The sequence below is a fragment of the Puccinia triticina genome, chromosome 8A, assembly GCF_026914185.1.
Source record: "Puccinia triticina chromosome 8A, complete sequence".
NCBI classification, from domain to species: domain Eukaryota; kingdom Fungi; phylum Basidiomycota; class Pucciniomycetes; order Pucciniales; family Pucciniaceae; genus Puccinia; species Puccinia triticina.
This window is the reverse complement of record NC_070565.1, coordinates 676,833-704,244: the sequence shown is the minus strand read 5'-3', so window position 1 is coordinate 704,244 and position 27,412 is coordinate 676,833. Positions and strand designations below refer to the sequence as shown.

The 27,412-nt window shown below is 47.8% G+C and overlaps 3 protein-coding genes across 3 annotated transcripts; all 3 read right to left on the bottom strand.

Annotated features, from left to right (window-relative positions):
- Window positions 1-446: 446 nt before the first annotated feature.
- Window positions 447-3,013, bottom strand: PtA15_8A76 (uncharacterized protein; the record flags this gene model as incomplete). The annotated part of the gene is made up of 7 exons (XM_053172233.1): window positions 447-684; window positions 768-1,135; window positions 1,218-1,318; window positions 1,394-1,731; window positions 1,808-2,075; window positions 2,155-2,898; window positions 2,962-3,013. The coding sequence occupies 7 exons, from the start codon at window positions 3,011-3,013 to the stop codon at window positions 447-449; spliced, it is 2,109 nt and encodes a 702-aa protein (XP_053022730.1).
- A 1,413-nt stretch (window positions 3,014-4,426) lies between these two features.
- PtA15_8A75 (uncharacterized protein) lies at window positions 4,427-5,335 on the bottom strand (the record flags this gene model as incomplete). Its single annotated transcript, XM_053172222.1, has 4 exons — window positions 4,427-4,472; window positions 4,539-4,738; window positions 4,827-4,976; window positions 5,063-5,335. The coding sequence occupies 4 exons, from the start codon at window positions 5,333-5,335 to the stop codon at window positions 4,427-4,429; spliced, it is 669 nt and encodes a 222-aa protein (XP_053022729.1).
- Window positions 5,336-9,078: 3,743 nt separating this feature from the next.
- PtA15_8A74 (uncharacterized protein) lies at window positions 9,079-10,430 on the bottom strand (the record flags this gene model as incomplete). The annotated part of the gene is made up of 3 exons (XM_053172211.1): window positions 9,079-10,012; window positions 10,109-10,262; window positions 10,343-10,430. The coding sequence occupies 3 exons, from the start codon at window positions 10,428-10,430 to the stop codon at window positions 9,079-9,081; spliced, it is 1,176 nt and encodes a 391-aa protein (XP_053022728.1).
- Between the last annotated feature and the right edge of the window lie 16,982 nt (window positions 10,431-27,412).

Below are 27,412 nucleotides of genomic sequence, written 5' to 3'. Positions count from 1 at the left end.
TTTTTTTTTCAGCCAATGAAAAGATGCGACGGATTCTCGATCAGAGATCTTTGACTCTTTTTTCATCCACCGGAGGCAGCAAAACGATACTCTCCCTCAGCGAGATTTCAAGAGTTGATGAATACCAAGATCAAGGGACATTGAAACGTCTTTTTGCGAGGGCCACGGGGAGACCGATACATGGATATATGCAGTCTTACACAGGCAGGCGCGGACCCTCCCACCACACAATCAGGCTAATTTATCAACGAATGTTTTACCACACGCACACAAAACACACTCTCTCTTTTCTTTGTGTGCGTCTCTTCTCTCTTCAAGAAAAGGGAGGCATCGGGGTAGGGGATATATGTAAATAAATATAAGTTGTAGCACTCGACCCAACATTTTTTTTTAAAAGAAGAAGATAAAAGCAAAACCAGTGAGCAAATGGTAGGGGGTGGGGGAGATTAGGAGGTTGTAGGAGGAGGAGGGATGGGGGAGCGGGACGCGAGATGGGCCTGGAGGAGATGGAAGAGCTGGAGCTGTTGGGGGAGGTCGAGGTGGAGGAGGATGAGTTGGAGGAAGGAGTGGGGAGAGAACTTGAGTCCCTTGTTGTTCGAGAAGATCGAGCGCATAATCATCCCGTCGTCGTCCTCCTTGATCATCGAAGAATAATAGAAGTATGTGAACAGGCCCATGATAAACCTGTCACCCCACCACAAAAAAAAAATGAAAAGAGATTTAGAAGGAGGCTGATGTATGTGGTGGGAGTGGAGCAAGGGCTTAACTGGCAATCGAACCGGTCGGTGAGCCCCCCATGGCCAGGAATAGTATGACCGAAATCCTTAACGTTGAATGCGCGCTTGAATCCGGAGGCGAAGAAGCCGCCGAAGGGCGCGACGAGGCCGGCGAAGGTAGCGAGGACGAGACAGTGGAGTTGGAAGGGTGCCCAGACGAGTGTCGTGGGCACCACCCGGCCCACCAGCTCCGTGCCCATCCCCCCCATCCCCATCGCCTCCCCAATCAGTCGACCCACTTCGATCGTCCGCCATTTAAACACACTGTTCGGCTCACATCGCACCTCCGAAAACGCCGTCATACCCAGGTCTTTCACCGGACAGATCATGTAGTTCCACCCCATAAATAAACTGCCCCACTTTGACCCCCCAAAACAGAAAGATTCATGTCAGATTTCACCCGCCCTTCCTAAAACCAAATCGGGGGGCTCTTTTGTTTACCAAGACTCCGAAAATAACGGTCATGAAAAACCCGCCGACGAATCCTTCGACGGTTTTCTTCGGACTGAGTTTAATCAACTGATGTTTCCCAAACATCATACCTAAAAAAAACACGTAAGGGAGGTGAGTGCGGATATATATATATGGGAAGAAGACAGGGGGAGGAGGGAGGATACCGAAGACATAAGCGGCCACGTCGTTCATGATGACGAGGGAAGCGGGGACCCAGAACCAGATAAGTCCCTCGAGGATATTATTGACCATGAACTGCCCGAAGACGATGATGAGCAAGAGAGACATATGGATCCAGGAGAAGAGACCGAACTGTCTGCGCAGATGGCCGCGGTCGAGGTTGGTGACGAAGCCCAGGAAGCCGATCAGATACATCAACAGACTTATGAAGCGGTGGTGCCGGGCAAACGGCAGCAGATACTCGTCGATGAACACGATGTGTTTGAAGTAGTAGATGATCGATTCCCCGTATAAGAAGTAGTTCGCCACCCCGAAGAAATACCTTTTGGTTAAAAAAACGCGTTTCGTGAGCTCGTTGAATATCGTTAGAGTAAGGGGTCGGAGAGGAGAGGACTGACCAACTCATCAGTTTATTGAATCGATTCTTGTGGCCGGGCTCCTTGGCCTTCTTCCGTTCTTTGACGATCGTCGTCGGACTGCCGCTCCCCTGTTGGTGGTGATGGTGGTGCGGGTGGTGGGGATGGTTTTGGGCGAGGAGGGCTTTAGCGTGTTCGCGGGCAGAGGCCTTGTATCCGACCTGGAAGAGATTCGTGACTTCACGGAAGACGAGGAGCTGGATGATGAAGACGAGGATGATGAGGTAGAGGTGGCCGAGGGCCATCAAAGCTTAAAATACAGAGAGGCCCAGTCAGAAGAAGAAGAAAAATGGTCGATTTGAGGGAGAGAGAGAGAGAGAGAGACTGACTGATGAAGCCGGTGACCATGACCAGGCTCCAAAAGACCCGGGTGAGCACGGTCTGCCACTTCTTCCCGGGCGTGTGATCGGCGCCGAACTGGCTGATTTCGGCGGGCTCATTCTGGCTTTTGTCGGCAGGGTTAGGGAGACGGTGGGATTGGTGGGTGGGGGTGGGCGAGGGGGAGGGTTGGGGGCTTTTGGTCGGATGAGAGTGGATCGAGGGGTGATGGGCGGTGGTGGGTGTAGGGTTGGGGTCGGAGGGACGGTCGGCTGGGTTGGCCCGATCGGCTTTCTCGTCCAGCTTCTCGTGCTGGGCTGTGGGTTCGTCGGGCTGGGGGAGTTCCTCCTGCTCGTCGTAGTCGGTCGTGCTTGGCGAGGTGATGATGCTGGTGGTGGTGCTGATGGAGGGGGAGGTGATCGGAGTGGAGTCGGAGTTGAGTGGGAGTGTTTCGATCGGCTCGGCTGGTGGTGGGATGGTGAGGCTCTTGAGTGCATGGTTCTGCTTTGGTTGTTCTTTCCTGTCTGTTGGTGGCGTGGCTGTTTTGCTGGATGGGTTGTTCTGCTGTTGTTTTGGTTTGCTCGTGCTCGTGCTGGTGGCAGTCGTCAGTGCTGAGTTCTTGTTTCTGTTGGTTTTCCCGTTCTTTTTCTTGGCTGTTTTCCGTGCTGTGGCTGTTGCTGGTGGTGGTGGTGGGGTGTTTTCGTCTGCTTCTCCCTCCGATGGTTCGCTTTGGTCCTCCTCGGTGTCGATTGCCACTGGCGCTGAGGATGTCAGTCTGCAGTTTCCTCTGTTGTTTCTGTGCATGGTAGTTTACTCACAGGCCTGGAAGGATCCTCCGCTTGCGAATGCTGGTGTTGGTCTCCTGGCCATCCTTGTCTGGTTGATGGTGTTCGTGAGTGGGTTGTTGTTCTCCTGCGCTCGATCGCCGCCGTTCTTGCGCCGCCCATCGGGGCTACCCGCTCGCGTCCCGCCAGGCACGGGCCACCCGGCAAGGCCTGGCTTCGAGAAACTTTCACTCAACTCCTAAAATACTCGGACTCAGTCGCACGATTTCAGATCCTCAAACTACCCCCAGAGTAGGCACAATATTCCACTAATGTTCAATGGCTCCCAACACGAGCTTCCAAAAAAGACATCATATCACTGTCTGTCTGATAAGATGCACATTTGGATGTATCCGAGGTACCTGCCTGGGGGCGATTCCGGCTCAACACCACCGATGGATCACATCCCTCAAACTTGACCCAACACGATAATCCGTTCTGGTCCTGGGAAATAACGTTCTTCCAATCAGCTGGGGTTTATCCCGAAATGCTTCGATGAATTTACTTTGTCATTCCAACAAGAGGAACACGGCAGACAGTAAGCCGCCCTTGAGCGAGGCTACACATGTCTCCGTCGAATCACTGTCTCAAGGGCTGACAGGCTCTTCTGGAAGACTTAGATAAAGTCTTCTCTGTTTGTAGTAGGATTGTTGAGGAGAACCGCGCAGATGCTTGTAGGAATCGGCCAGGCTGTTGGCTGCACTGCAGGATATACATAGAAACCAAGTCTTTTTCCGCGCCTGAAAAGCCATTGCGGGTTGAGATGTCTCGCCATCAAGAAGCAGGGCTGCAGTGTTCTCAGTAGGCTAAGCTTGATTAGCCAGGAGCAACAGGGATGGTGCCCTGTTGCTTCTGGGCAGGCGCTGCAGGTTAAGTACCCGCTTGAGGTTTGGCCTTTAATTTTGGTTTATCTAATTAGTTCTCGGAGTTGAAGCAGGTTGAACTTAAGCCCAAGCCCTGGCCTCAAATTTGGCTTGGGCAGCGCCGGTCCCGCCAGCCGACTCGCCGAGTTTGAGCTAGGCGGCTGCGCGACTGCGCGGGGCGCGACCGTGGCAAGCATCCGACTTCAAGACTCCAACTCGGCAACATCATGCGCACGTGATCTAATGGTAACGGTATTATAAAAGAGAGGCTACTGGTCTTTTGGGACGGCATAAGACTGTTTTCCATCTCAACAGAGGCTCAGCCTCATTTTGTATGTATGTCTTCATCTTCTCTACATGGGCAATGGATATATATGTAGCCCGGAAAGCGGAGAAACAAAAGTGGCCTTGCGCTCTCGCGCGTTTGAGTTGCAAAATGATTGAGATTCCTTGCTATTAAGGACCAATGGAGATACAGATTGAGAACGATTGTACATTAAAATTTCATACAAGTACAAGGAAATACAAGGAAGGAATGCCAGGAGCTCCGGTTCAACAGGAGAGTTCCGAGCCCGATGATCGCGTTTATAGCTGGACTACAACGCGACAGAGTGGGCATGTTGAGTTCTGCTCGATCCAGGGCTGCAATAGAAAAGAATTTGAATCAGTCATTGACAATCCAGATTGAGGATAAAAAGATTTGCTTACTTGGAGGCAGTCTTGGTGGAAAAGGTGGGAAGAATGGCATGGGAGCTGGACAACAGGTCGGCCAACTTGAAAGAGTTCCTCTTGACAGATTGTGCAGCTCTCAGGTTCGCCATCTTGGCTCGGTGTCGCAGTGGGGGCGGTCGGGTGGGGAAGAGCGTCCAGTGCCTGCTGAACATGCCTCCTGCGCTGTGCCAAGGCAACTTTTTCGGGAGGTAAACTCAGAATCAGCCGTGAAAACAACACATGATCTAAGCGTGACCTACATGATTGCCTTAGACTGGCCAAGACCTCCTCGGCTTCCTCCGGTGACATCTCACCTGATTCCACTAGGTAGGCCGCGCCCACCTCGAGGTTCTCCATAGAAGTGGTGTCCAGGTCGAAGTCGTCCGGGACAGCGGGCATAGCCCACTCGTCGTGCTCGTCTGCCAAGACCTGAGCCTCGCCTTCGGGCGCCAATTCCAACTCAGCCTCTTCGTCCAACTCAAACAGGTCTTGTCGATCCATATTGTTTAGTTATTAAGGACTAAGAGTTCTGGAGTAGCTGCTAGGGTCTGGGAGGGGATGGGATGGGGAGGTGGTGGCGAGAGTGGTTGTGAGTTGGGGGAGATGGTTGGTAGCAGTACGGCTGGAACCGCACGCTTATTTATACCGTACATCAATGCTGAGCCCAACTTCAGCAGCACGTAGGGGAGACTTTGCGATTGAATTGAATTGCTGAGGACTGCTGCTGCTTGCAACAGCGCGAGGCTCAGCTTGCTCGACAAAGGCGCGGACTTGAAGCCTAGTTTCCAGACCATCTGCGGGTTGCTATGCCTTTCTCCGCTGTCAAGCCGCCTGCTTTGAACAAGAATTCTAGTTTCCCTTTGTCCTCAGCAGACTGAGTGAAATTTTACTTCCAGGATTTTATTTCTGATCAATCCCCAAAGCTATAGATCGTAAGGCTCTGGTTTCTCTATACGCTACGGTCGGGCGGCAGCTGCAAGACGCGAATGTAATTGAGACTATATATTTCCTGGACTCGTCTGCAGAGCCTGGCCCATCCTTTCCTTGGATGGAAAGGCCCGGCGCTCAAGGGTACAAAGTCTCGGCAGGAGGCACTCATTTATAAACTCACTTGGGAGGAGAGACGTGTGTGCCAAGTTAAAGTAATAAGTCTTCATTGTGGTATGAGCGAGCAAAACTTTGCACACATCCTTCTGAGGATGATATGGACTTCGGTGTTCCGCCGCGCCCATGAAGCTGCTTCTTGTTGTTTAATGAGCCGTCTGTTCCCAGTTCTTAGCCATAATGTCTCTACAGGTCATCCTTAGACGCCACTATCCACACCCCGTGAATTCAGATGCAAGACAACTTTTGGAAGGAAAGACTCTTTCCTCAAGCGCAGTTGGTGATCAACTCTGGGATTGAAAGAGAAATATAATAATTTGGGAGGCAATGCTGTTGAGGGTATATTTCAACATTTATTCACGTTTGAATATGTAAAACGTGATCTAATGACAAAAAAACTTTAGAAGAGAGATGTCGTCTTCAACTCAACACAAGGTCTCTTACCTCACGACAAAGGCTGAGCCTAATTTCATATTCATCTTCTCCATCTTGTCATTGGATCTGCCTAGACCGCAGGAAGCGGATCAAGTCAAAGGAGTGCCTTGCGCTGTTGCGCGATATTAACCGAAGGCAATCTGCATTACTTGCTACTATTCTAAGAATCCATGTAAAGCCAAATGAGAAAGTATTGTACCCTAAAGGTTCGTACTAGAAAGAGATACAAAAACAGAATGCCGCTCCGCCAATTCAACCAGCGGGCTCCGAGTTTGAGGGTAGTGGTAGTTGGAATACAACTCGTCACATGGGGCAGCTTGTGTTTAGTTCTATCCAGGACTAAATCCGAAAAGTATTGAAATCAGTAATGGACTATGGATGCTAGGGCTAAAAGAGTTGCTTACTTGAATGCATCCTCGGTGAAAAAGATGTGCTGGATGACATGGGAGCTGAACGACTGTTTGCCCAACTTGAGAGAGCTCCTCCTCACAGATTGTGCATTCCAAAGCTGTGCCATCGTTGCTCAATGTCAAAGTGGCAGCGGTCGTGTTCGGAAAAGAGTTCAGTAGCTCTTGAACCTGCTTTCTTCGCTTTGCGAGGGCAGTAGCCCGAGCTTCTCCCAAAGGTGAAATCAGAATCGTCCATAGAATTTATAAAAAAACACATACTGGAAGCGTAGCTTACCTGATTCCATTAGATGGTGCAAGGCCTCTGCGAAATCCTCCGGAGAACCAAAGCATCCGCATGCGCAAGGTCGGACAAAACCTCTCCGGTTGGCTCTAAGATCTCTTGGTTCATATTGTGTATTTATCAAAGGCTGAAGTTTTTTGGAGCAACTGCTAGAGTCTGGGAAGATGTGAGATGGGAAGGGGGTATATCGACACTGGGTTTGGGGAGATGATGAGTAGTAGCACGGCTGGAACCGTACGCTTACTTATACCTTTCATGAATGATGAGCCCGACTTTGGCAGCAATGCTAGGAGGCTTCGCGGTTAAAGTACTGAGGATTGCATACAGCGCAAGACTGAGCTTCTACGCTGAACAAAGAGTCACGTTTCCCTTTGTGCTCTGCAGATTGGACGAAGTTATGTATCGAGGCTTTACTTTCTGATCAATCCATAAAACTTAATGAATTGAAGGATGCCGTCTCTCTTATCCGTTCTGGGCGGACGGCAGCTACCACACCGTCTCAGCGTTTACCAAGGAAATTGAGACTTCATATCCCCTGGAATTGTCTGGCAAACCCGGCAGAGCCTGGCCAATCCTTTCCGGCAGGATGTCAAAGTCCGCCACTGGAGGGGACGAAGTCCGCAGCAAGAAGCCCTCTTTCCATGATCTGGCTGCACTTGCGACGAGAGATTTGTGTGCCAGGTCCGAAATTTTTCTCTCTTCCTTCGAGTCTGATTGTGAGCTCCGACATCTCATCTTTTTTCAATACACTTTTCTGTGCTACGATGCGAAATGCTAGAGGCCCCTGAATCACACTGTCACCAGCGGGGAACAGTTTGGACACATCTTTCGTGGAACACTTACTGTTAATAGGGATTTCGCGGCTACGTCGCGCCCATGGACCCGTTTCTTGTTCCCAGATTTGCGCCATAATTTGAGTACAGCTCAATTCATAGACGCCTGCCCACACCCGTGGAATTTGGTGCAAGATAAAATTTGAAAAGACAAGCGCAGTTGGTCGCTGCGACATCTAGATTTAGAAGAATAATGACATGGATCGGGAGGAAATGCTGTTGAGGGTACATTTCAAGCTCGTTTGTATTTCAACAGACTGTATCATCGTGGATGCACAAAAGACCGAGTCAAACGTTGTCTTATCCTGGGTGATCATGATGAAATGGCCTGGACATTCGATATAATATTAAGAGCTTGTGTAAACGGAGTATAAAGGACTTCCGACGCCATGAAGTAGCAAAGTAGTGGCTATATGTAGCGACATGTCTTGGCTTGCTTTTTTTTTCTTCTTTGAGCATGCTAGCCTGCACTCCTCGGTCCCATCAAAATCTGAGAAGGGTGTCTCGATACAAATAGCCTCTTGTGCAATTTTCTGGATAATAGGTCTTTATGGGAGTTCTGTGGACCATCGCCACTTGCGTCTGAAGGAGGCTGGCCGGCAATGAAGATTGTCACTTGGTCAGAACTGACTGGCCTGTAGTACCAAAGCTACAGCCAGCATCAACGATGGTGGCCTGGTTTAAATACTCGTGAGCAATACGTTTTGTATTTTTCTTGGTTGGTTTAGAGTAACATTGCTCATCTTCTTTGGTATGTCCGAGATTTTCCCCAATGGATGATGCTTTGTTTTTTTGAATAGAAGAAAAGACGTGCAAATCAAAAGAACCCAAGTTATTTGGAAGAATCAAGGGTGTAACACAAAAAAATTCACATATTCCTACCAATGGAAGTACGGTACAATGTTGAGAGGCCGGGACATGAAAACAAATGCTTCAGGGTTCGAATTAATCCATAAGCAAGTTGTCGTTGCCGTTGTCTCGAAGTTCGAAATTGAACTGATCCGAGCGCAAACGGCCGGTACCGCGACAGTAAATACGGGAGTCCAAGAGTTGAGCCTTTCTGGATAATAGGTCTTTACGGGAATTCTGTGGACCATCGCCGGTTGCGTCTACGAAGGAAGCTGGCCGGCAATGACCACTGTCATTTGGTCAACACTGACTGACCTGTGGTACCAAAACTACAGCCACCATGGTGGCCTGGTTTGTATACTCATGAGCAATAGTTTTGTATTTTTCTTGCGTGGTTTAAAGTTTCAAGTTTGAGGATTGCTCATCTGCTTTGTGCGAAATTCTCCCCAATGGATGGTATATTGCTTTTTGAAGAAACAAATGAGGAGAAAAAACATAAAAATCGAAAGAACCCAAAGGAAGATCATAAAGGGTGTACATAACACAAAAAAATTCGCATCTTCTTACCAATGAAAGTACTGTTGAGAGGCTGGGAAATGAAAACAAGAGATGCCATAAGGTTTGAATTACTCCATAAGCAAGTTGTCGTTGTCAGCGTCTCGAAGTTCGAAATTGAAGTGATCGGGTCGTAAACGGCCAGTGGCTTTCATCGCTATGCGAGCGGCGACAGTAAATGCGGGAGTCCAAGAGTTGAGCCACTGACGAGCGGCTGCAATCATTTCCCGATCCAGCTGTGGATTGTCACTTTCGAGCAAACAGTCCCAATACTTTTCCAAGACGACCGAGGATTGGTAGCATCCGCGAATAACATGGATTAAGAAAGTCGCAGCCTCATGAAAATCGATTGCTTCACTTGCGATTTCGTCAGCCAAAAACCGCAACCAACGGTCAGCCTGATCGGTACAGTAGACGACTGATTTCAACCGATCAACTTCCAGTTCCATTGACGGCCCGAAAAAAAATATGGGCCGATCATTGCCTGATCGTGAAAGTCTCCTGAGATACAATCGAGCCAGTTTGATGACTGCTGTGACGGCTTGAAGAAACTTTGCCTCAGATTCGAAGCGCATCGGCTGTTCGACTAAGGTGACCAACGAGCTGTCAAAATGCTTAGCTAGACTTTTCCAGTTATCTTTTGAAACGCTCCATATAGATCTCTGAAGGTATTCATGCATAAGATTGATGCGGTCAACGATCAGCGGGATGCGTCTGGTGATGTCTGCGATGATGTGGCCGGGGTTGAAGTCAGTCGAGGACACGCTATCAGAGGAGATTGCGGCATGGAGGCCGGTGAAAAGGGTGTCGCATTCGCGGAACAGATCCCTAAGTTGATGTTCCATGAGGTCTTCAAGAAGATCTTCAATCTTGTGGGCTCTGAAACGGGTTAAATGTTCTGCATCGCAGTCGTCAATTCGAGATCCTTTTTCGGGCGTGTATGTGGTCCAGATTGACAGTGTTGATGAATTGATTTGTTCCAACAGCTCATCGACCTCGATCAATCTGTTTAAGAATGGTTCGTACCACGAGGTTGGATTATTTTCAGCGGAATCAAATAGTTTCAACATGATCGATAATAACCGTAGCCTTTCGAACAACCTGGCTAAGATAACTTCTCGTAGTTTGTACGGAATTATACTTTTCAATTGTAACCAGTAGTCCTCTTCCAACTGATTATTATCATCCGTATCGGTATCCCTCTGATGGATGTATATTCGTTGACGAATTTGTCCAGCGGCTGTGGCACAAATATCTGGAGCGGAGTTGCGAAGAGATTTTCCAATCGGCATCCCCATCCTGCCAAGTCAATTATAAGAGGACAAGTCTGCTCACGATAATATTCTTTCTCTGGTGCTCCATCTGGGTGAGCTAATCGAAACCATCCCACAACTTCCTTGACCGATACAAATTCTTCTTCCATCAGTACCCCGTGAATCGCTCGATGGCTCGTCTTCACGGTTTCTCCGTCTTGGGAGGCTTTTTTGTACAGCAAACGCCTCTCTTCACCCGAGCGGGTGCCACGGGGACATCGCAGCTCAACAACTGCAGGGTTTCAGTTCACCACCCGGGGCAGTCACTGCATCACCGCATCCGTTCTCTAATAATCCTTTCCTGAGAGTCCCAAAGCCTTATGCCAATTTCTTTACATACTCGACATAACTTCGAGCTTCTACTCTCTTGGTCTACCGGCGAAGCATGTTTTCGGAGTATAGATATCTCTGCCGCATTTAAATGGATTGTCTGCGGTGGACAACAGCTTCCAACGATACCCAGCAGTTGATGCTAGGTAACCGTCCAACATGACATCAAATCCTAGGACTCACGGCTATCATCGCATTGAATTCGCCAGAGTCCAACGCAAGCGTCTTGGCTGTGATCCAGGCTGCTTGGCCACAACTCAGTGAACGAGTGTTTGGCCAAACGAACTATTACTACCTCCGCCGATTGGGCCACGAGATATCTCGGCTGGACCATAACCAGAGCATGGCGTCTTCTCTCCTTGGCTTTTTCCACTGCCTGATCACCTCACCAGGTCTCAAAAAGGAAAGAAAATAAAAACCCTCGTCATTGCTACATTGAGTGCAACATAATAACTAACATAGGAAAACAAGTAACAACAAAGATTTAGCGAGATAAAGCAGTACAAAGTTTATACAGGGGACAATAAACTCTATCACAGGGGACGGAACCGATATCGAGTCGGGTACCTAAACAAGCAGATGGAGAGTCAAGACTATTGTTAGCAACTCATGGTATGAGAAAAGGGAAAGCTTTGAACAGGAAGGCCTGAGCAAGACGGTTCAGATAATGTAGATAAGGTAGCGATTTGGAATCCTCATAGGGTCAATGACCATTCAGACTCGTCATCTAATGTTATTCGTTTATCATCACAAGCGTCTCGCTCTGACCAGAAAAGGATGGAATGGATTCTTACAATATCCTCGGGCGGCCTGGACGCCTGTTCGGCGGCCGCGACTGGGCTTTTCAGGGTGATGCCTGACTGACGGAGGACTGACGCTGGAGGAGAATGGAGAATGCCTTGGGGGGTGGATGGTGGGCAGTGCCGTCGGAAGTGGCTGAGGGCAGGCCTTTTCAAGGCCAGCATCGAGATCCCGTTGGGCCGTAAAATCGGCCGACTTGTGGGTCACTGGCTCGGAAAAAATCCATGCAATTCCACAGCGGGGCGAGTTGGAACTTGGATATGCATGCGCGTCGGATTCCTGGTGTATCCGGATTCCGTGCGGCACGATCGGACCAGACGGCGCGCCGAGCGGCGCCAGACACACCTTGCTATGTACAGCAAAAGCGAAAAAGCTTGCGGTCCGGCAGGCCCAATTTTGGAATCTCAGCCACTGCCCTTCAAGCCTGTATAGGTCCTGTATGCCAAGCTGCATACGGAATATCATTGGGAGAAAAATGCTATTTCCTTCATTATTGACATTGAGGTATTGAGGGTTGCACCATTGGAATCCTGGTGCAATTTTACCTCCAGTGGCCACTTGGCCAGGACCATCTGCCCCACCCAATAGTCGGCCCAACGCGCAACTCAAGCGAGCTTAGCTAAGTCCCTCAATCGGAGGCGCGCGAGCGCTGTCGCGAAGCGACCCTTGGAAGGAGGGACTTATGCCCTACCTCACAAAACAGTAGGCAGCAGAAATCCCATTTGGCTGGGGAAAATTTTCAAAAAATTCAACTGTTTATATCTCAACTCAGGTAAAAGGTATTGAAAATCTGAGGAGACAGAATTGTCCGCCTACATCCGCCCTTCCACCGGCCACCTCCCTGAGGCAGTGGTGTTCTATTTCCACCTTTGAATCTGAAAAGGGAAATCAGGAATTTGTGAGCGCTCTTAACACAGGTCCTTGGGTAAATCCATACTTTGACACATGCCAAAGATGGTCTTATGTACAACATCCCTTGAGTCTGACAGATCAATACAAATGTGCAACCCAATGCGTGTGATTATCAAGGAGGTGGTGTTCAGCTGTCAGGTTTCAGAAAAACATGCACTAAAACAACTGCTAGCACTTGCAAGAAGGCAGTCAGATGTCTTGTGTTGGATAATTATTTAAAAATCAGGTTTGGGTGTTAAAAATATATAAAAAATGTGAGCAGAGAGCCATGCTTCTTGCGCATCTTTTGGGGTAGCTCACTGTTGAGATACATATATGCTTATATTTAGTACATTGTATGCTTCAACCAAACACAGCCAATCTTGTATTTAGTCTACACTAGATTGGCGCCTGGAGTTTGATCCTTAGTGAATCAGAACATATATCTCACTCCCAAAGTGTCACTTGTCTGTCAACGGTGGACTTTGGTTTTCTCCCCTAGTCCCTCGCAACACTCACTTGGCCTCAATTACATTTGTGTAGCTGCTACAGAACAAGACATAACAAAACGTCCAAAACACCCTTCTGCTGCCTACTGTTTTGTGAGGTAGGGCGTAAGTCCCTCCTTCGGAGGGTTGCTTTGCAACAGCGCTCGCGCGCCTCCAATTGAGGGACTTAGCTAAGTTTGCAACTCAAGCTCAACCAGTTGCCTGGAGGCAATGTGACATCCTGTAAAGTGGAGCTGTACAGGTGTGTGGCTGAAATGCAGCAGGCAATTTTCAGCCTCCCACACCCGCAAGCTTTTTTGCTTTTGCTGTACACTACACTCCACAGTATTCTTGAAACAAGTCCAGAGCAACGGTAGGCCGCTACACTACACTACGCTACACTACGCTACACTACGCTACACTACGCTACACTACGCTACACTACGCTACACTACGCTACACTACGCTACACTACGCTACACTACGCTACACTACGCTACACTACGCTACACTACGCTACACTACGCTACACTACGCTACACTACGCTACACTACGCTACACTACGCTACACTACGCTACACTACGCTACACTACGCTACACTACGCTACACTACGCTACACTACGCTACACTACGCTACACTACGCTACACTACGCTACACTACGCTACACTACGCTACACTACGCTACACTACGCTACACTACGCTACACTACGCTACACTACGCTACACTACGCTACACTACGCTACACTACGCTACACTACGCTACACTACGCTACACTACGCTACACTACGCTACACTACGCTACACTACGCTACACTACGCTACACTACGCTACACTACGCTACACTACGCTACACTACGCTACACTACGCTACACTACGCTACACTACGCTACACTACGCTACACTACGCTACACTACGCTACACTACGCTACACTACGCTACACTACGCTACACTACGCTACACTACGCTACACTACGCTACACTACGCTACACTACGCTACACTACGCTACACTACGCTACACTACGCTACACTACGCTACACTACGCTACACTACGCTACACTACGCTACACTACGCTACACTACGCTACACTACGCTACACTACGCTACACTACGCTACACTACGCTACACTACGCTACACTACGCTACACTACGCTACACTACGCTACACTACGCCACACTACGCTACACTACGCTACACTACGCTACACTACGCTACACTACGCTACACTACGCTACACTACGCTACAAAATCACCTTGTGGGCTTCTTGGCAGTATCACACCCCAGGCAAGTCATGTGCAACTGGGGGCCTAATTTGGCGGATTTCCTACTAAGGATATCCGCCAGAACCAGCTACTGTGCTGCAAAGTGCACCAAATTTTTGATCATCAAGTTAAATAATCTGTACTAAAAAATTTAGCTGCAAGGCAGTAGCCCACCAACAGAAATAATTTTGAGTCAGCTGGGGCTTTTGGTCATATCTACTACTAATTGCCTCCACCATAGTTATTAGTCCCTCTGCCACAGTTGTTGGTCCCTCTGCCACAGTAATTTGTCCCTCTACCACAGTTAGTAGTCCCAACAGTGAGTCAGCTACGCTAACATATCTGTTAGCGTAGCGTAGCGCAGCGCAAATGCACTATTTTTTAGCGTAGCGTTAGCGCAATTGCGCGCATCTGCGCTAACGCTACGCGCAAAAAATGCAAAGCTATTTTAGCTTTTAGCGTAGCGTTAGCGCAGATGCGCGCAATTGCGCTAACGCTAAGCACGCAAGGCGCAAAAGAGCGCGCGCTATGCTGCGCTAAAGCGTTTTTCGCGGCAAAAAAGTGCCTTTTTTCTGCTAAAAGCGCCTTAGTGCAATGCAGCGTAGCGTAGCGGCTTTAGTGCAGCGCTAACGCTAAACAAAAATTGGTATGCTGTTAGCGCCTCTGAAAATCAGCTAAGCGTAGCGGCGCTAACAGCGCGCTAACGCTATTCAAAAAAGGTTGGCACTTTTTGCCGCTACGCTAAACTTTAGGGCTAAAATAGCGTAGTTTAGCGTAGCAGCCCATTGTTGGTAGTCCCTCCGCCAAATTGAATAGTGCCTCTGACACTGTTATTAGTCCCTCTGCCACAGTTATCAGTCCCCCCGCCACAGTTATTGGTCCCTCCACCAGCTATTAGTCCCTCTGCCTATTAAATGTGGCAGAGGGACTAATATCTGTTGCAGACACACTATTAACTGTGGTTGAGGGACTAATAACTGTGGCGGAGGGACTAATAACTGTGGCGGAGGGACTAATAACTGTGGCAGAGGGACTAATAACTGTGGCGGAGGGACTAATAACTGCGGTGGGGGACTATTAAATTTGGCGGAGGGACTACTAACTGTGGCATAGGGACAAATTACTGTTGCAGAGGGACCAATAACTGTGGCGGAGGGACTAATAACTATGGCAGAGGCAATTAGTCGTAGATATGACCAAAAGCCCCAGCTGAATCAAAATTATTTCTGTTGGTGGGCTACTGCCTTGCAGCTAAATGTTTTAGTACAGATTATTTAACTTGATGATCAAAAATTTGGTGCACTTTGAAGCACAGTAGCTGGTTCTGGCGGATATCCTTAGTAGGAAATCCGCCAAATTAGGCCCCCAGTTGCACGTGACTTGCCTGGGGGGTGCTACTGCCAAGAAGCTCACAAGGTGCTTTCCAGCGGTATTCCTGCCCACTGTAAAATTTTGGGGGGCTTTGGGGCACCATAGCTAATGCTTTGGCGGAATTACTTAGTAGGAAATCCCCAAAATTAGACCCACAGTAGCACACCCATTTCCTGGGGTGTGCTACTGCCGTGCAGCTCACCATGTGCTCTTAAGAGCACTTTATGACTGCTGTAAAAGGTTGGGGGGCTTTAGGCGCCCCAGTGAGGAGGTTTAAATTTTTCTTTATTTTTGGGCATTTTTTGTGAAATTAAAATTCCAACTCCCATTCTGGGTAGCGGAATTAATTTTCCGACTCCCAAAATCCGCGCGCGTCAAAATTTGGTCCCACGGACCCGGGGTGGACGTCGTGAGACGGTCCCCGCAACGTAAACACATTTTGGGAGTCGATAAATTAATTTGTGGGAGTTGATTTTTCAACTCCCTAAAAAAAACTGGCCTGTTATTTCTGCCAATGGTCACTTTCCTAGTTGCATGGGGAAAAGACTGGGCTGTTTCTGCCCATTCTTATGCTCAGGAGGCGTTAGAAAAGACAAAAGATATGCCAACTGTATCTTCATTAGATGCTAATGCTACACACAAAAAAATGTAGCCTTAGCAGCTGTTAAAAAAAACACTAATGCTAAACTGGATTTTTTGTGCTTTCCTTATTTTGAGTAGTGTCACCAGGGAGGAATGCGTGGCACTCTCTAGAGAGTGCCAGACTGTAATTTTATCAGTCAAATGGTCTGATGTGAGTTCAGTGTCAACTGTAAACCTTTGATCAACTTTCTTCTCAATCCAAGCGTAACTTGAGATGAAGTTGTTTCCAACTGATCTTCCTCAACGCCAAAACATGAAAATCTCTCTTGTGAAATTGTTTTTCTGGTCCATCTTGATCACATTCTGGATGTTAAATTCAATGAACAAGATGTGGTGCCAAGCATTTGACTATACTTATGCTAAAAATATCCTTGACTAAGTGATAAGGAATATTTTGGAGAGCTGATTTCATTCATTAAAAACACATGTAAAATGAGATTGTGCAAAAAACTTGTAAAATGTAGCAACTGCAAAGTCTCAACCAAGTGGTAGATGAATCCTTCCGACATGTTTCTGTCATGCCTATTCCTGTGACAAATTGGGAGGTAAGTGATGTTAAAACCAAATGTCTATTCTTTGAGTATCAAACAGTTCCAAAGCTGGGAAAAGCTGTGTAACTTATAACTTTCCACATTGCAATGCAGGGAAATGTGAACAATACCGGGGGCTGTTTTCCCTACCATGTTTAACAAAGGATGGACTACTCATGAAAGTTAAAGTTTGAAGTGTCATCAGCTGTTTTTTTTGTACCACACCTGGCATACAAGAATACACATTGCAAAATTTCCATAGTTTTACCGCCACCTGACTAAAAAATATGGCCAGTTGTGAAATTAATCAAGTTTCTCAAGAAAAAGTGGGTAGATCGGTGGATATCAACAGGTTCATCAATATTTCAGTGATCCTGGAACCAGCAGGCAACAAATTTCAGAAACTGGTCTGAGAAATCCAAGGTGAACAGTGAATTCTGAAATGCTCATGCACATCCCAGCATGGGTAAAACCTTTGGTCTTGTAAATTGATTATCTTCACATCTTTTCCCTGAATTTTTCCCCCAATTTTTTCCTACAGGTAGTGGTACCATCATGACAATGGGCATTGTGCAACAACATGGTGTTAATTGCTACTAGAGGCCAAGGCGGCTGCGCCGCTGCAGATCCTAGCAGCCCAATGTTAGTAGTTCATGTGTTCACTTTTTGAATAGAATCAGGGACGCAAATGTAACAACAATTTGTGTTATTATAACAACCTTTGAGGTTGTTTGAGCACACTATCCTGTTGATATTTGGCTAATTTCTAATTTCAAAATATTGACAAAGAAATTGAAGGCAAAACAACTACCAAACAAGTAGTGCACTTCAACAGAAAACATTCCAATGCCATGAGCACTTTTCATTTTCCAGCTTGTGCTGAGGAGCAGGAGAGAGGACAAGATAGCTTTGCACTGTTGGGGGGTTGCCCAAGTGTACTTCAACAGTGGCCCGGAGGGTGCAAGCAACAGGCTTTTCACTCACCGCACCTGAAGTAGAGGCTCCTCGGCAGAACAAAAGGGTATGGGCAAGAAGGGTGGCGGGGTGGAGGGAATGGATTTTCACAGTAATTTTTGTTCAGTCTAGGGCAACTTGATTGTCAGTGTTCTTTGTAGTCCCCAAACATGCCTTGAAAGCCTCTGCAGGGCTAAGGATTGATACAAATGCCTGATCAAGAGCTGAGAGCAAAAACAGGAGCATTGTGTGCGATTGTTGAATTCAGAGCGCAAGGATGGTCAGGGCCAAGGGCTTGCACATATTGGCAGCTTGTTTGCCCTCGCAGGGCACCAGCAAGTGGGAGGGAGGGGATCTGTCCACTGTCCCGTCTGCGGATCACATGTTGGTGAGTCTGGAGCCAATACCCCCTCGGCCTTGGGAACTTGGGGAGACCACAAGCCCCAGTAGAGAGAAAATATCAGACTTGCATGATATCATACTTGATGTGTAATATGAGGATTTGTAGTTAATGTGGTATTAACCTTTGGTGAACCAAGCCATGATTAGGCGCAGTTATCCACAAACTGAAAGGTGATATGACTTACGTTGTGAATCCATTTCATCCCTCAAAGTTTCTCAGACTCCATGAGTGCACATCTGACTTTTCCAACATTCAGAATCTTCCTTGACAAAAGGGTGTTGTCTGATTGGCTATTGATGTGATGGAATTCAAGATCATTCACACCCAAGGGCTTGCATTTCTTCTTACTTTGGTTGAGCGTAGCTCCAGTCTTGGCGGGTTCAAAATCAACTCTTCATTATTTGAGAATTATGGTATCCAACCTCAGCAACTTCAGCCAAGCCTGTGTAGATTCTGAGGAGTGAGGCAAGCTCTCAATGTCAAGTTTGACAGGTCCACAGTCTTCACTCAAGTGCACGGGCAGGATGATACCCATGTTCAAAAAATTCAAGTGTAAAGTTGTTGGTTTGTTAATTGGAGAGTCTTCCGGATAGATGGGAGTTTTGCAAGGAACCAGCCGGATCTTTGAGAAGAGCCAAGTGTGGGTGCTACACTGCAAAAGAAATCACTTATTCCCTTCCCCCTGGCTTGAGACAATCCTGCCCAGCGTTTTTGGGCAGGGCAATTTGCACCAAAGGAGGTTGGTTGCTCTGGAGGATATCAGACAATGTCTTCAAGTTTTGAGAGCTCAAGTGGCTTGTTCCACCAGATGACAAAGATGCTTGAACAGAGTGGGTTTGGCTCAAGACAGAAATGCTACAAGAATAGCACGGTGTGGAACTACTCAATGGGGAGAATAGAGCTTGGAAGGGAAATGGATAGCAACACTAGTACTAATGTAAGCTATGCAAGGGTGCTGATGAGGCTGCCTTCCTGACTAATGCTGAGGGGATGAGAGTAACACTAAGAAAAAGAAAGAAAAGGTGTGACTGATTTCTACTTGATCTTAGGAGCTAGTACTATGAGCTGACTACTGCCTACTGAAGGTGAGAGGGTTGGAGCAATAGTTGAAGGGGAAAAGCAATTGGAAATGATTCAATGGCAATGGGTTGATGAGAATGGGCACTATAATTTCTGTATCTAAAATTCTCTATAAATTATGCATATAGGTCTCTGCATATAATTCTCTGCTCTGCTCTAGGGTCTGCTGGGGTACAAGTGAGGGGGGAAGGACAGTTCTTTATATGAAGGAGGGATGAGCACAGACAATGAGGAATTCTGGCTATGGGAATATAGACTGTACAAATGGGGAAGGGTTCTGGCTATGGGAATATAGACTGTACAAATGGGGAAGGGTTCTGGCTATGGGAAGAAAAGACTTTACAAATGGGGAAGATGGTGTGAACATAGTAACAACTTGTAATGATGAGCACTACTGAAAAGAGGTAAGCACAGATCCAATGATGTAATGTGTACAATAGGCATAGTACATAATGAGTAATGTATGTAAAGGGTTTAGTATGTGAGAAAATATCTGTGAAAAGAATGTGATGTAATGATTCAGCTAAGTTACTAATGAAATGAGTATTGTAACTAATGAAGACTGTAGGTTTTCTGTAAGTCTTATATCCTTTATAACTATTGAACCATTGAAGATAAGGGGGTACTATGTATGAGTGACTATAGATGAAATTTGGCGTAGAATCTGAATATGCAATAATAATGAGGTATTTGTGAAGGGTTATGGGGAAATGGGCAATGTAATGATGAATATATGTAAAGGAAAGCAATAAAATACCACTTATGGTTTGGAATGGAGCACCACAACGGCAGCTGGCGAGAGTATTCATAGGCATCATTGACAGGCTGGAGGTGAGGTGCATGAGGATGTAGGCAATGAACAAGAGGAAAATTTATGCAGAGTAGCCCTTTGAGACGAGATGGCAGAAGCGGATGATGAAGGCACGTGTGGTTTATGTGATCCATCTGATCAATCTGATTTCGCCAAGTTGTTCGTGTGCCTCCCTGGCGGCAACAGTTAGTCCGGGGGAGAGGATGCGGAGGGATGAGGTCGGCAAGCGAGGGGTGGAGGCGGGGCTGGTCGATCAAGAACTTCTGGAGGTTGTTGCCACGCGGGATGAGGAGGAAACCAAGATGATAGAAAGCATCCAATTATTGGGCATTGTTTTCCTTCATCTTTGTCGCAGAGGGATGTGGAGCTTTTTTCAAGATGACATCAGTGAGCTCTGTAGAATCTTGGAAAACTCTTGACAAACCTCCATAAGAATCAGTCTGCACCTATTATGACATGGTACATAGTAGCTCATTTCTTAGATAACACTGATGCACTTTGTAGTAATACCTGCTTTATCCAGACTAATCAACATAATTCACATTGGAGGAGGAGCATTTGCACCCATGAATATGTGGTGAAAAGCACAAAAAAAATCAGGGAGTTTCAAGGTGGGCATAAGTCAACAGCGGCTGCAGAGGGACAACAGAGATCATCTCTGCATCCCCGTGTGCCCCCCGGGGAGTGTTGCTTTTTTTTGCAATGTCCACCGTCATGTTCAGCCAAACATCAGGGAGGACATTTGCAATGTGCTGATGTACCCAGACTTTCCAAACACTGCTTGCTATCATCAAGCTGGGAAAGCCCCCACCCTCAACAGTACAATGCATACTGGTCATTGAGCCTGGCTTTCCCAGCCCCAATGACCAGTATGTGCTGCCTACGGAGCTCGGAAAACCCGAGATCAATGACAAGTAAGTTCTGGTCATTGATCTAGGCCTCCTCAAGCCCAATGGCCAGCACAAACTGGTCATCAAGTGGGGAGAGGCCGCGCTTGACGTCCATAATGCCCCAGTCATCAATCTGCGACGTCTCCAAACTCAAAGACAATGGCCAGCACCTGATCTTCAAGCAAGGGAAGCCCTAGCCCAATGACCAGCACATTCTGTTCATTGAGCCAACCTTTCCAAGCATGGTAGGCATATATATACTGGCCACCTAGCTTGGAAAAGCGCAGCTGGATGGACGGTATGTACTGTTCATTGAGGCAGGACTCTCCCAGCGCGATGTACAGTGGAGGGCTTCCCGTTGGAATCTGCGGGTCTCCCAGAAATGATCTGGACCCCAAAAGGCTAGATTTCCCTGTTAAAATCTAGAATTTTTGGGTCTATTTGGACATCTGCAAGAGTCCCAGATCGCACGGGAAGTCCTCCAGTAGGTATGCCTCCGTCAAACATGGAAAGGCAAGGCTCAATGACTCCCATGTAGTGCTGGTAATTGAGGCGGGTTATTCCCAGCCCAGTGACCTGTCATTGATTGGAGGGTGTCTCCACTCAATGGCTGGTAGACACCAATCACCTAGTGGAGAACCCCTCCACTCAATGTCCGGTACACACCATTCATTGAGTGGAGAATCCCTCCACTCAATGGCATTCACCACCAGTCATCAAGTGGAGGATGTCTTCACTTGATAGCTGGTAATGTGCATATGTGAATTGAGTGGACACACCCTCCACTCAATGGTTTTTCAACAGTCATAAAGTGGAGAGTATCTCCACTCAATGGCTGTACACCCCAATCATTGAGTGGAGGACGTCTCAACTTGATGGCTGATACACACCAGTAAGTGTAGAATCCAGGAGTTTACCAAGCATCAAGTGGAGGTACCCTCCACTTCATTGCCAGTGCGTACACCATGGAGTGGATCTATGATCAGCCTTAATTGAACATAAGTTCAAAATATTTGAAGCCTGAATCACACATGTTCACACAGTTGAAATCAATAAGCTTTCCCAAAAAACATACGTCTTGGCATAGAGAGTGCCACACATTCCGCCCTGGTGTGTTAGCCGGATAATTCCGGCCGCCAACAGTAACTTTTGCATAGCATAGCTAAAAAATCTAACATTACGCTATGCTACAGCTAACAATGGGCCGCTACGCTACAGGGACACTTAGCATTAGCGTAGTGGCGCTAACAGAGGCCCTATTTTACTGTAGTTTTAGCTGGATTTTAAGCCATTAAACCCAGTGCATACAGCTGCACAAGGCATCCTACCGTACAGCCTCGCCCGCAACAATACATTTCAAACGCGGGCCGGATCTATAACTGTTCAGCTGTCAGGTTTCAGAAAAACATGCACTAAAACATCTGCTAGCACTTGCAAGAAGGCAGTCAGATGTCTTGTGTTGGATAATTATTTAAAAATCAGGTTTGGGTGTTAAAAAGAAAATGTGAGCAGAGAGCCATGCTTTGTGCGCATCCTTTGGGGTAGCTCGATAAGGCCAGTGGGTCTTCCAAACTCTGCACTGCAGAGTAGCCGTGAGGCGCAAGAAATACACAGGTAAAGAAGCAAAATACAGTATCATCCACCGTAAGGTAAAGTAAAAGCGCCACAAGTAACGTAAAAGACAAGCTCCGCCACACAGACACTGTAAGACAAGGACCTATTGTCACCTATGTAACCTCCAACCAGCCAGTGTTAGACTGGGCTTGCGTGTGCACACAAGCCCAGTTGTGGACTGAGAATCCCTGCGAGATGCCGAAAATCCCTCTTGTTTGAAACTCACTTCAATCCCGCGCAACTTCCGTCTTCTGAGACTCTCATGACTGCCACTTCACAACGCGCCTACACTTCAAAACTGGCCCACACACTCCAAACCCCATTGCCACCTATTGCCACTAAGAAAACAAATCATCACATAACAACCTGAGGTTCAACTGTTGTGCGCAAGTGTTTGAGTTGCTGCTAGCTGGTAAGATTTTTTTTTTGGTGCCCATCAACCAACGTCATCTGATGCAACTTGTCGCCAATCAATATTCTCTTTGCTCTGACTAGCCTATAACTCCTTGGGGTCCCAGAGATCTTGCTTGGCTACCTCCATCCTCCAAGCCCCTCAGCACCCTTCTTATTGCAAGTCTTTGTGACATGCACTACCTGAATTAACTGCTCAGACCAGTAGTTCTGATGAGTCCTTGGTAGAGATGGCCCCTGTGAATCCGGCTACCTGTTTGGATGCAGGTACCCGCCAGCTTTTTTGCCAAAAGTTTGACACCCGCACCCGCACCCGCACCGCCTGGGGCAGTCAGAGCGGGTACCGGCGGGTACCTGCCCCTCAAAATCGACCGGAAGGAATATTCCTTCCAGTCAAAGAGGTTGCAAAACCTCTTCAACTGGAAGGAATCCTTCCGCTCAAAGAGGTTTTGTAACCTCTTCGACTGGAAGGCCTTTGAGGAGGTTACAAAACCTCTTCGACTGGAAGGCCTTTCCAGTCAAAGAGTTTTTGTAACCTCTTCAACTGGAAGGCCTTCCTTCCAGTCAAAGGGGTTACAGAACCTCTTCGACCGGAAGGAAGGCCTTCCCAGTCCTTCCGGTTGTTGTGGCAGCCGCCACCTGCCCAAACAAGTGCGGGTACCCGCTAGAATACCCGGGTACCTGCTTGATTTCTCCCAGAAATCCAGCATCCGCACCCAAACACGCACACACTGGCGGGTACCCGCCAACCATGGGCGGGGACCCGCCAGCGGATAGCAGGTACTAGGGTTGAGAATTGGGCCGGCCCAAAAAAGCCCACTTGATTTTTGCTTGGCCCAACAAGGGTCCGAACACAAATGGATGGGCCAAGATCCGTGGGACTCTTGGAACGGCCCAACTCAAAACAGTTGGGTTGGGCCGGGTTCATGATTTCATTGGGTCGGACTCGGGTCGGACTCGGGTCGGACTCGGGTCAGACCCACAAACAAGCATTTGTGAGCTCAGCAAAGATCAAGGATTCCGACTTCAACTCTAGTAAACCTGACTGGTTATATTGAGCTGCCTTCTATACTCATCCAGAATGCAACCACCAGTTGAGAAGGCTGATTCCGAAGCCACAGATTTCATTGGTGCCGTCAGCACTGTCTTGGCAAGTTCGGAGACCAGTTGAGAAGGGCAATTCCAAAGCTAAGATGTCATTTAGGGATGAAACCGGGTCGGGTTCGGGTCGGAAAACAGTGCCCAAACCCGACCCGGGTATAATTGCGGGTCGGATTCAGGTTAGCACTGCCCGAACCCGACCCTGCTTGTGATGAAGTCGGGTCCGGGTCGGGGCGGGTCGGGTCGCGGGTCAGGATTCGGGTCAAGCCATATTTATGGCTTATTTCCATGCCAACAGCTCATGGAAATCATTCAATCAATCTCATTCTTATTTAGTAATTCTGTCTTATTTAGTAATTCTGTCTTATTTATTCAATGTAATTCTGTATATATAACACGATATCGATATTTTTTCAATGAATGTGAAAGAGGTTGGATAAAAAAACATCAGAACTTATACTATATCAGTCGGAGTCAAGCTCAGATTCTTCGGGCTGTTGGTCAGAGAGGCCCTTGTTGGTTCTAATCCAATCTTGCCCGCAGACAAGGGCTTCGAGTGTTTCGGGATTCAGCCGATTTCTAGAGGGGCTGAGCACTCTTCCCCCAGTTGAGAAGGCTGACTCGGATGCTATTGATGTCATCGGTGCTATTAAGAAGTACCTCGCCAGTTTTGAAAGGGTTGGGAATCGGACTGCGTTTGTTTTCCACCAATCGAGGATATTGAACAACGGAGTATCGACGGCAACCGTGCCTTCTTGCAGATAGAGATCAAGTTCTGCCGTAGCCGTGACTGTTGGTACAGTCTTTGTCATCTTGCTTGCAAGGTACTCCTTGAAGCGACTTTCCTCGATGTCTTCAAACGTATTTTTAGAATCTAAAGTTGTACTATTGTTGATCGATTGAGAGCCTTGAGAGGCATCCAAAGTGTTTGATTTTGGTTTTGCGTTGGAGGCAAACTCGTTGAACAAGGCGTAGAGTCGTTTTGTTATGCCATCAATTTTTTTCGGAACTTCACATTTGTCTGTGTCCGAATCACAGTTTTCGAGGAGCAGAAACTTGATGAGCGAAAGCTTGTATCGCGGATCGAAGACGAGGAAGATTGCGGCCAACTCTTCAGGGTTTTTCCAATATTTGTCGTACTTTTCTTGCATCGGTTCCACTAGATCGCAAAGTTCAGTCGGTCCGGATTGAAGAACATCGTTCAGCTTCTTTTTTATTCTAACTATATTCACATAAAGCATGTGGGCTGTTGGACAATGAGTCATGCACAGCTTCAATGTTGCTGCGGGTTTGAGAATAAACAATTGAAAATGAGTACATTATTCAAATGGATAGAGTAAATAAAATGAATATGTCAACTAACCAGTGTTGAATATTGAAAGAAAATCTTTCATTGCCGTGATCTCCTCCCACTCTTCGGCAGCAGGACAGTTGTTATAGTTCGCATCTTGCAGGGCTAGATTCTCAAAGGCCTCTCGGTACGGTATAGACGAATTGAGCATATGAAATGTCGAGTTCCAGCGCGTTGGCACATCAAGTACTGGCTGGGCTAGATTTCCAATATTCGTCAACTCAAGAGCCTCTTTGAATTGTCGCTTTCGGGAGGGGGTACTTCTGATATATCGGACAGAGTCTCGGATCTTGCTGATGGCGGGAGAGAGCTGATGCAAACCATCTTTGACGATCAGGTTGATGATGTGTGCGGCGCATCGCACATGGAAGAACTTCCCTTCCATTATCGGTGGGGATTGACTTTTGTCTTGAAGTAACTGTTTGACTCAAGCCACGGCAACATCGTTTGCAGCGGCGTTATCGGCAGTAATAAAAGAGACTTTGTCGATAGCTTTCCATTCAACAATCACTGAGAAGAGCTGCTCAGCGATTAGCAATCCGGTGTGAGGTGGCGGAAGTTCCTTGAACGAGATGAGTTGCTTTTTCAGAGTCCAGTCGGACGAGAGGAAATGCGCTGAGATCACCATGTAGGGGGTTTGATTTGAAGTCGTCCAGAGGTCAGTTGTTAAGGCGATTTGATTTGCTTCGACAATCTCAAGGGCAATATTGGCTTTGGTTGAGTGATACATCTCCAAGATGTCTTTCTTGACGGTTATTCGACTATAGAGTTTGAACTGAGGTTGTAAGCTCGCCACAAATTCCCTGAACAGCTTACTCTCGACCGACTTGAACGAACGTTCGTCAGTAACGACCATCTTCGCAAGAAGATCGCGGGACTTCTGCTGAGAAAACACCCAATTGGCCGGTGTCGAATTCTTCGAGATTTGCAGCATAGTCTGCCTGCTTCGTGATCGATAAGAGGTGCATCGTTCGAGGTGTTGCCAAAGGTGTTTTGTTCCGCACGAGCTTTTGGCAGTACCGACATTGTCCTCTTTTCTCTTCACCTGTTTCAACATTCAAACAAAATAAAAATAAATAAACATTAGAATATTTTTGATTCAGAGAATAGAGAAAGTAACAACCAACCTTCCCCACTGGGTTTGAAGTGGTTCCATATCTCGCTCGTGGTTTTACGCGGTTTTTGGCCTTGAGACGAACTTTTCTCTCCGGTTTGGGAAGCTTCGTTTGCCGAGCGGGGAGCTTTTTCTTGGGATTCACGGGGCTGACTGGGGTCCAGGACTTGGATGTCGTCTTCGGCCTCACTTTCCGCAGGTGACTGGTGGTCTTGATCAATAGAGCCCTCGGCGTTGTTAGTTGCCCCGGTATCGTCTTCGGTTGAGGAGGGGACGTGCTTCTTGCGCTTGAGGGGGCGTACTTGTTGAGAGCGGGTCCTGGCCATGGTGAAGTCGTGGGTAACGGGCCGGTAGCTGAGAGCAGCAGCCTGAGTATATGTACATATATTCAGTGCTGACGGGCCACGGCCCCGCAAACTATGATTGGTGGCCCAGTGGGAGCGCCGGCCGCGCAATTGATGTAGTCTGGGAGCGCGGGGCCACGTGTTTTACATGGGTACCCGCCTGCTGCGCGGGTCTGTAAACGGGTCGGCGGGTCGACCCGACAGCCAAAATGGCTGCCCAAACCCGACCCAAAAATCTGGCGGGTCTGAGGCGGGTCGGGTCGAAAATGGGTTTTTGTGACAAAGGTCGACCCGAACCCGGCCCCAGACCCGACACGGGCCGGGTACCCGCCGGGTCGACCCGACCCACTTTCATCCCTAGATGTCATTGGTGCTGTCAGCACTGTCTTGACAATAGACGGGGCAGCCACAGGAGCAAAATTGGGGGTGATAGCCTTGGACATTGCTTTTTGAAGCTTGGGTGTTGACTCGTCGCCAGTCACACTGAAATTTAATGGGTGCCCACGGGCTGCCCAAAACCCGCTATCCAAACTCAGGTGCCCATTGGGCAAGCCCATTTAGGCGTGGGACCTAAAAAAAACACAACCCGCACCAACCCGAGAGCTCTGGCGCGGGTTGCCTATGGGCCAACCCGGCCCAATTCTCAACCCTAGCAGGTACCCGCAACGGGTTTGTCAGGGCCATCTCT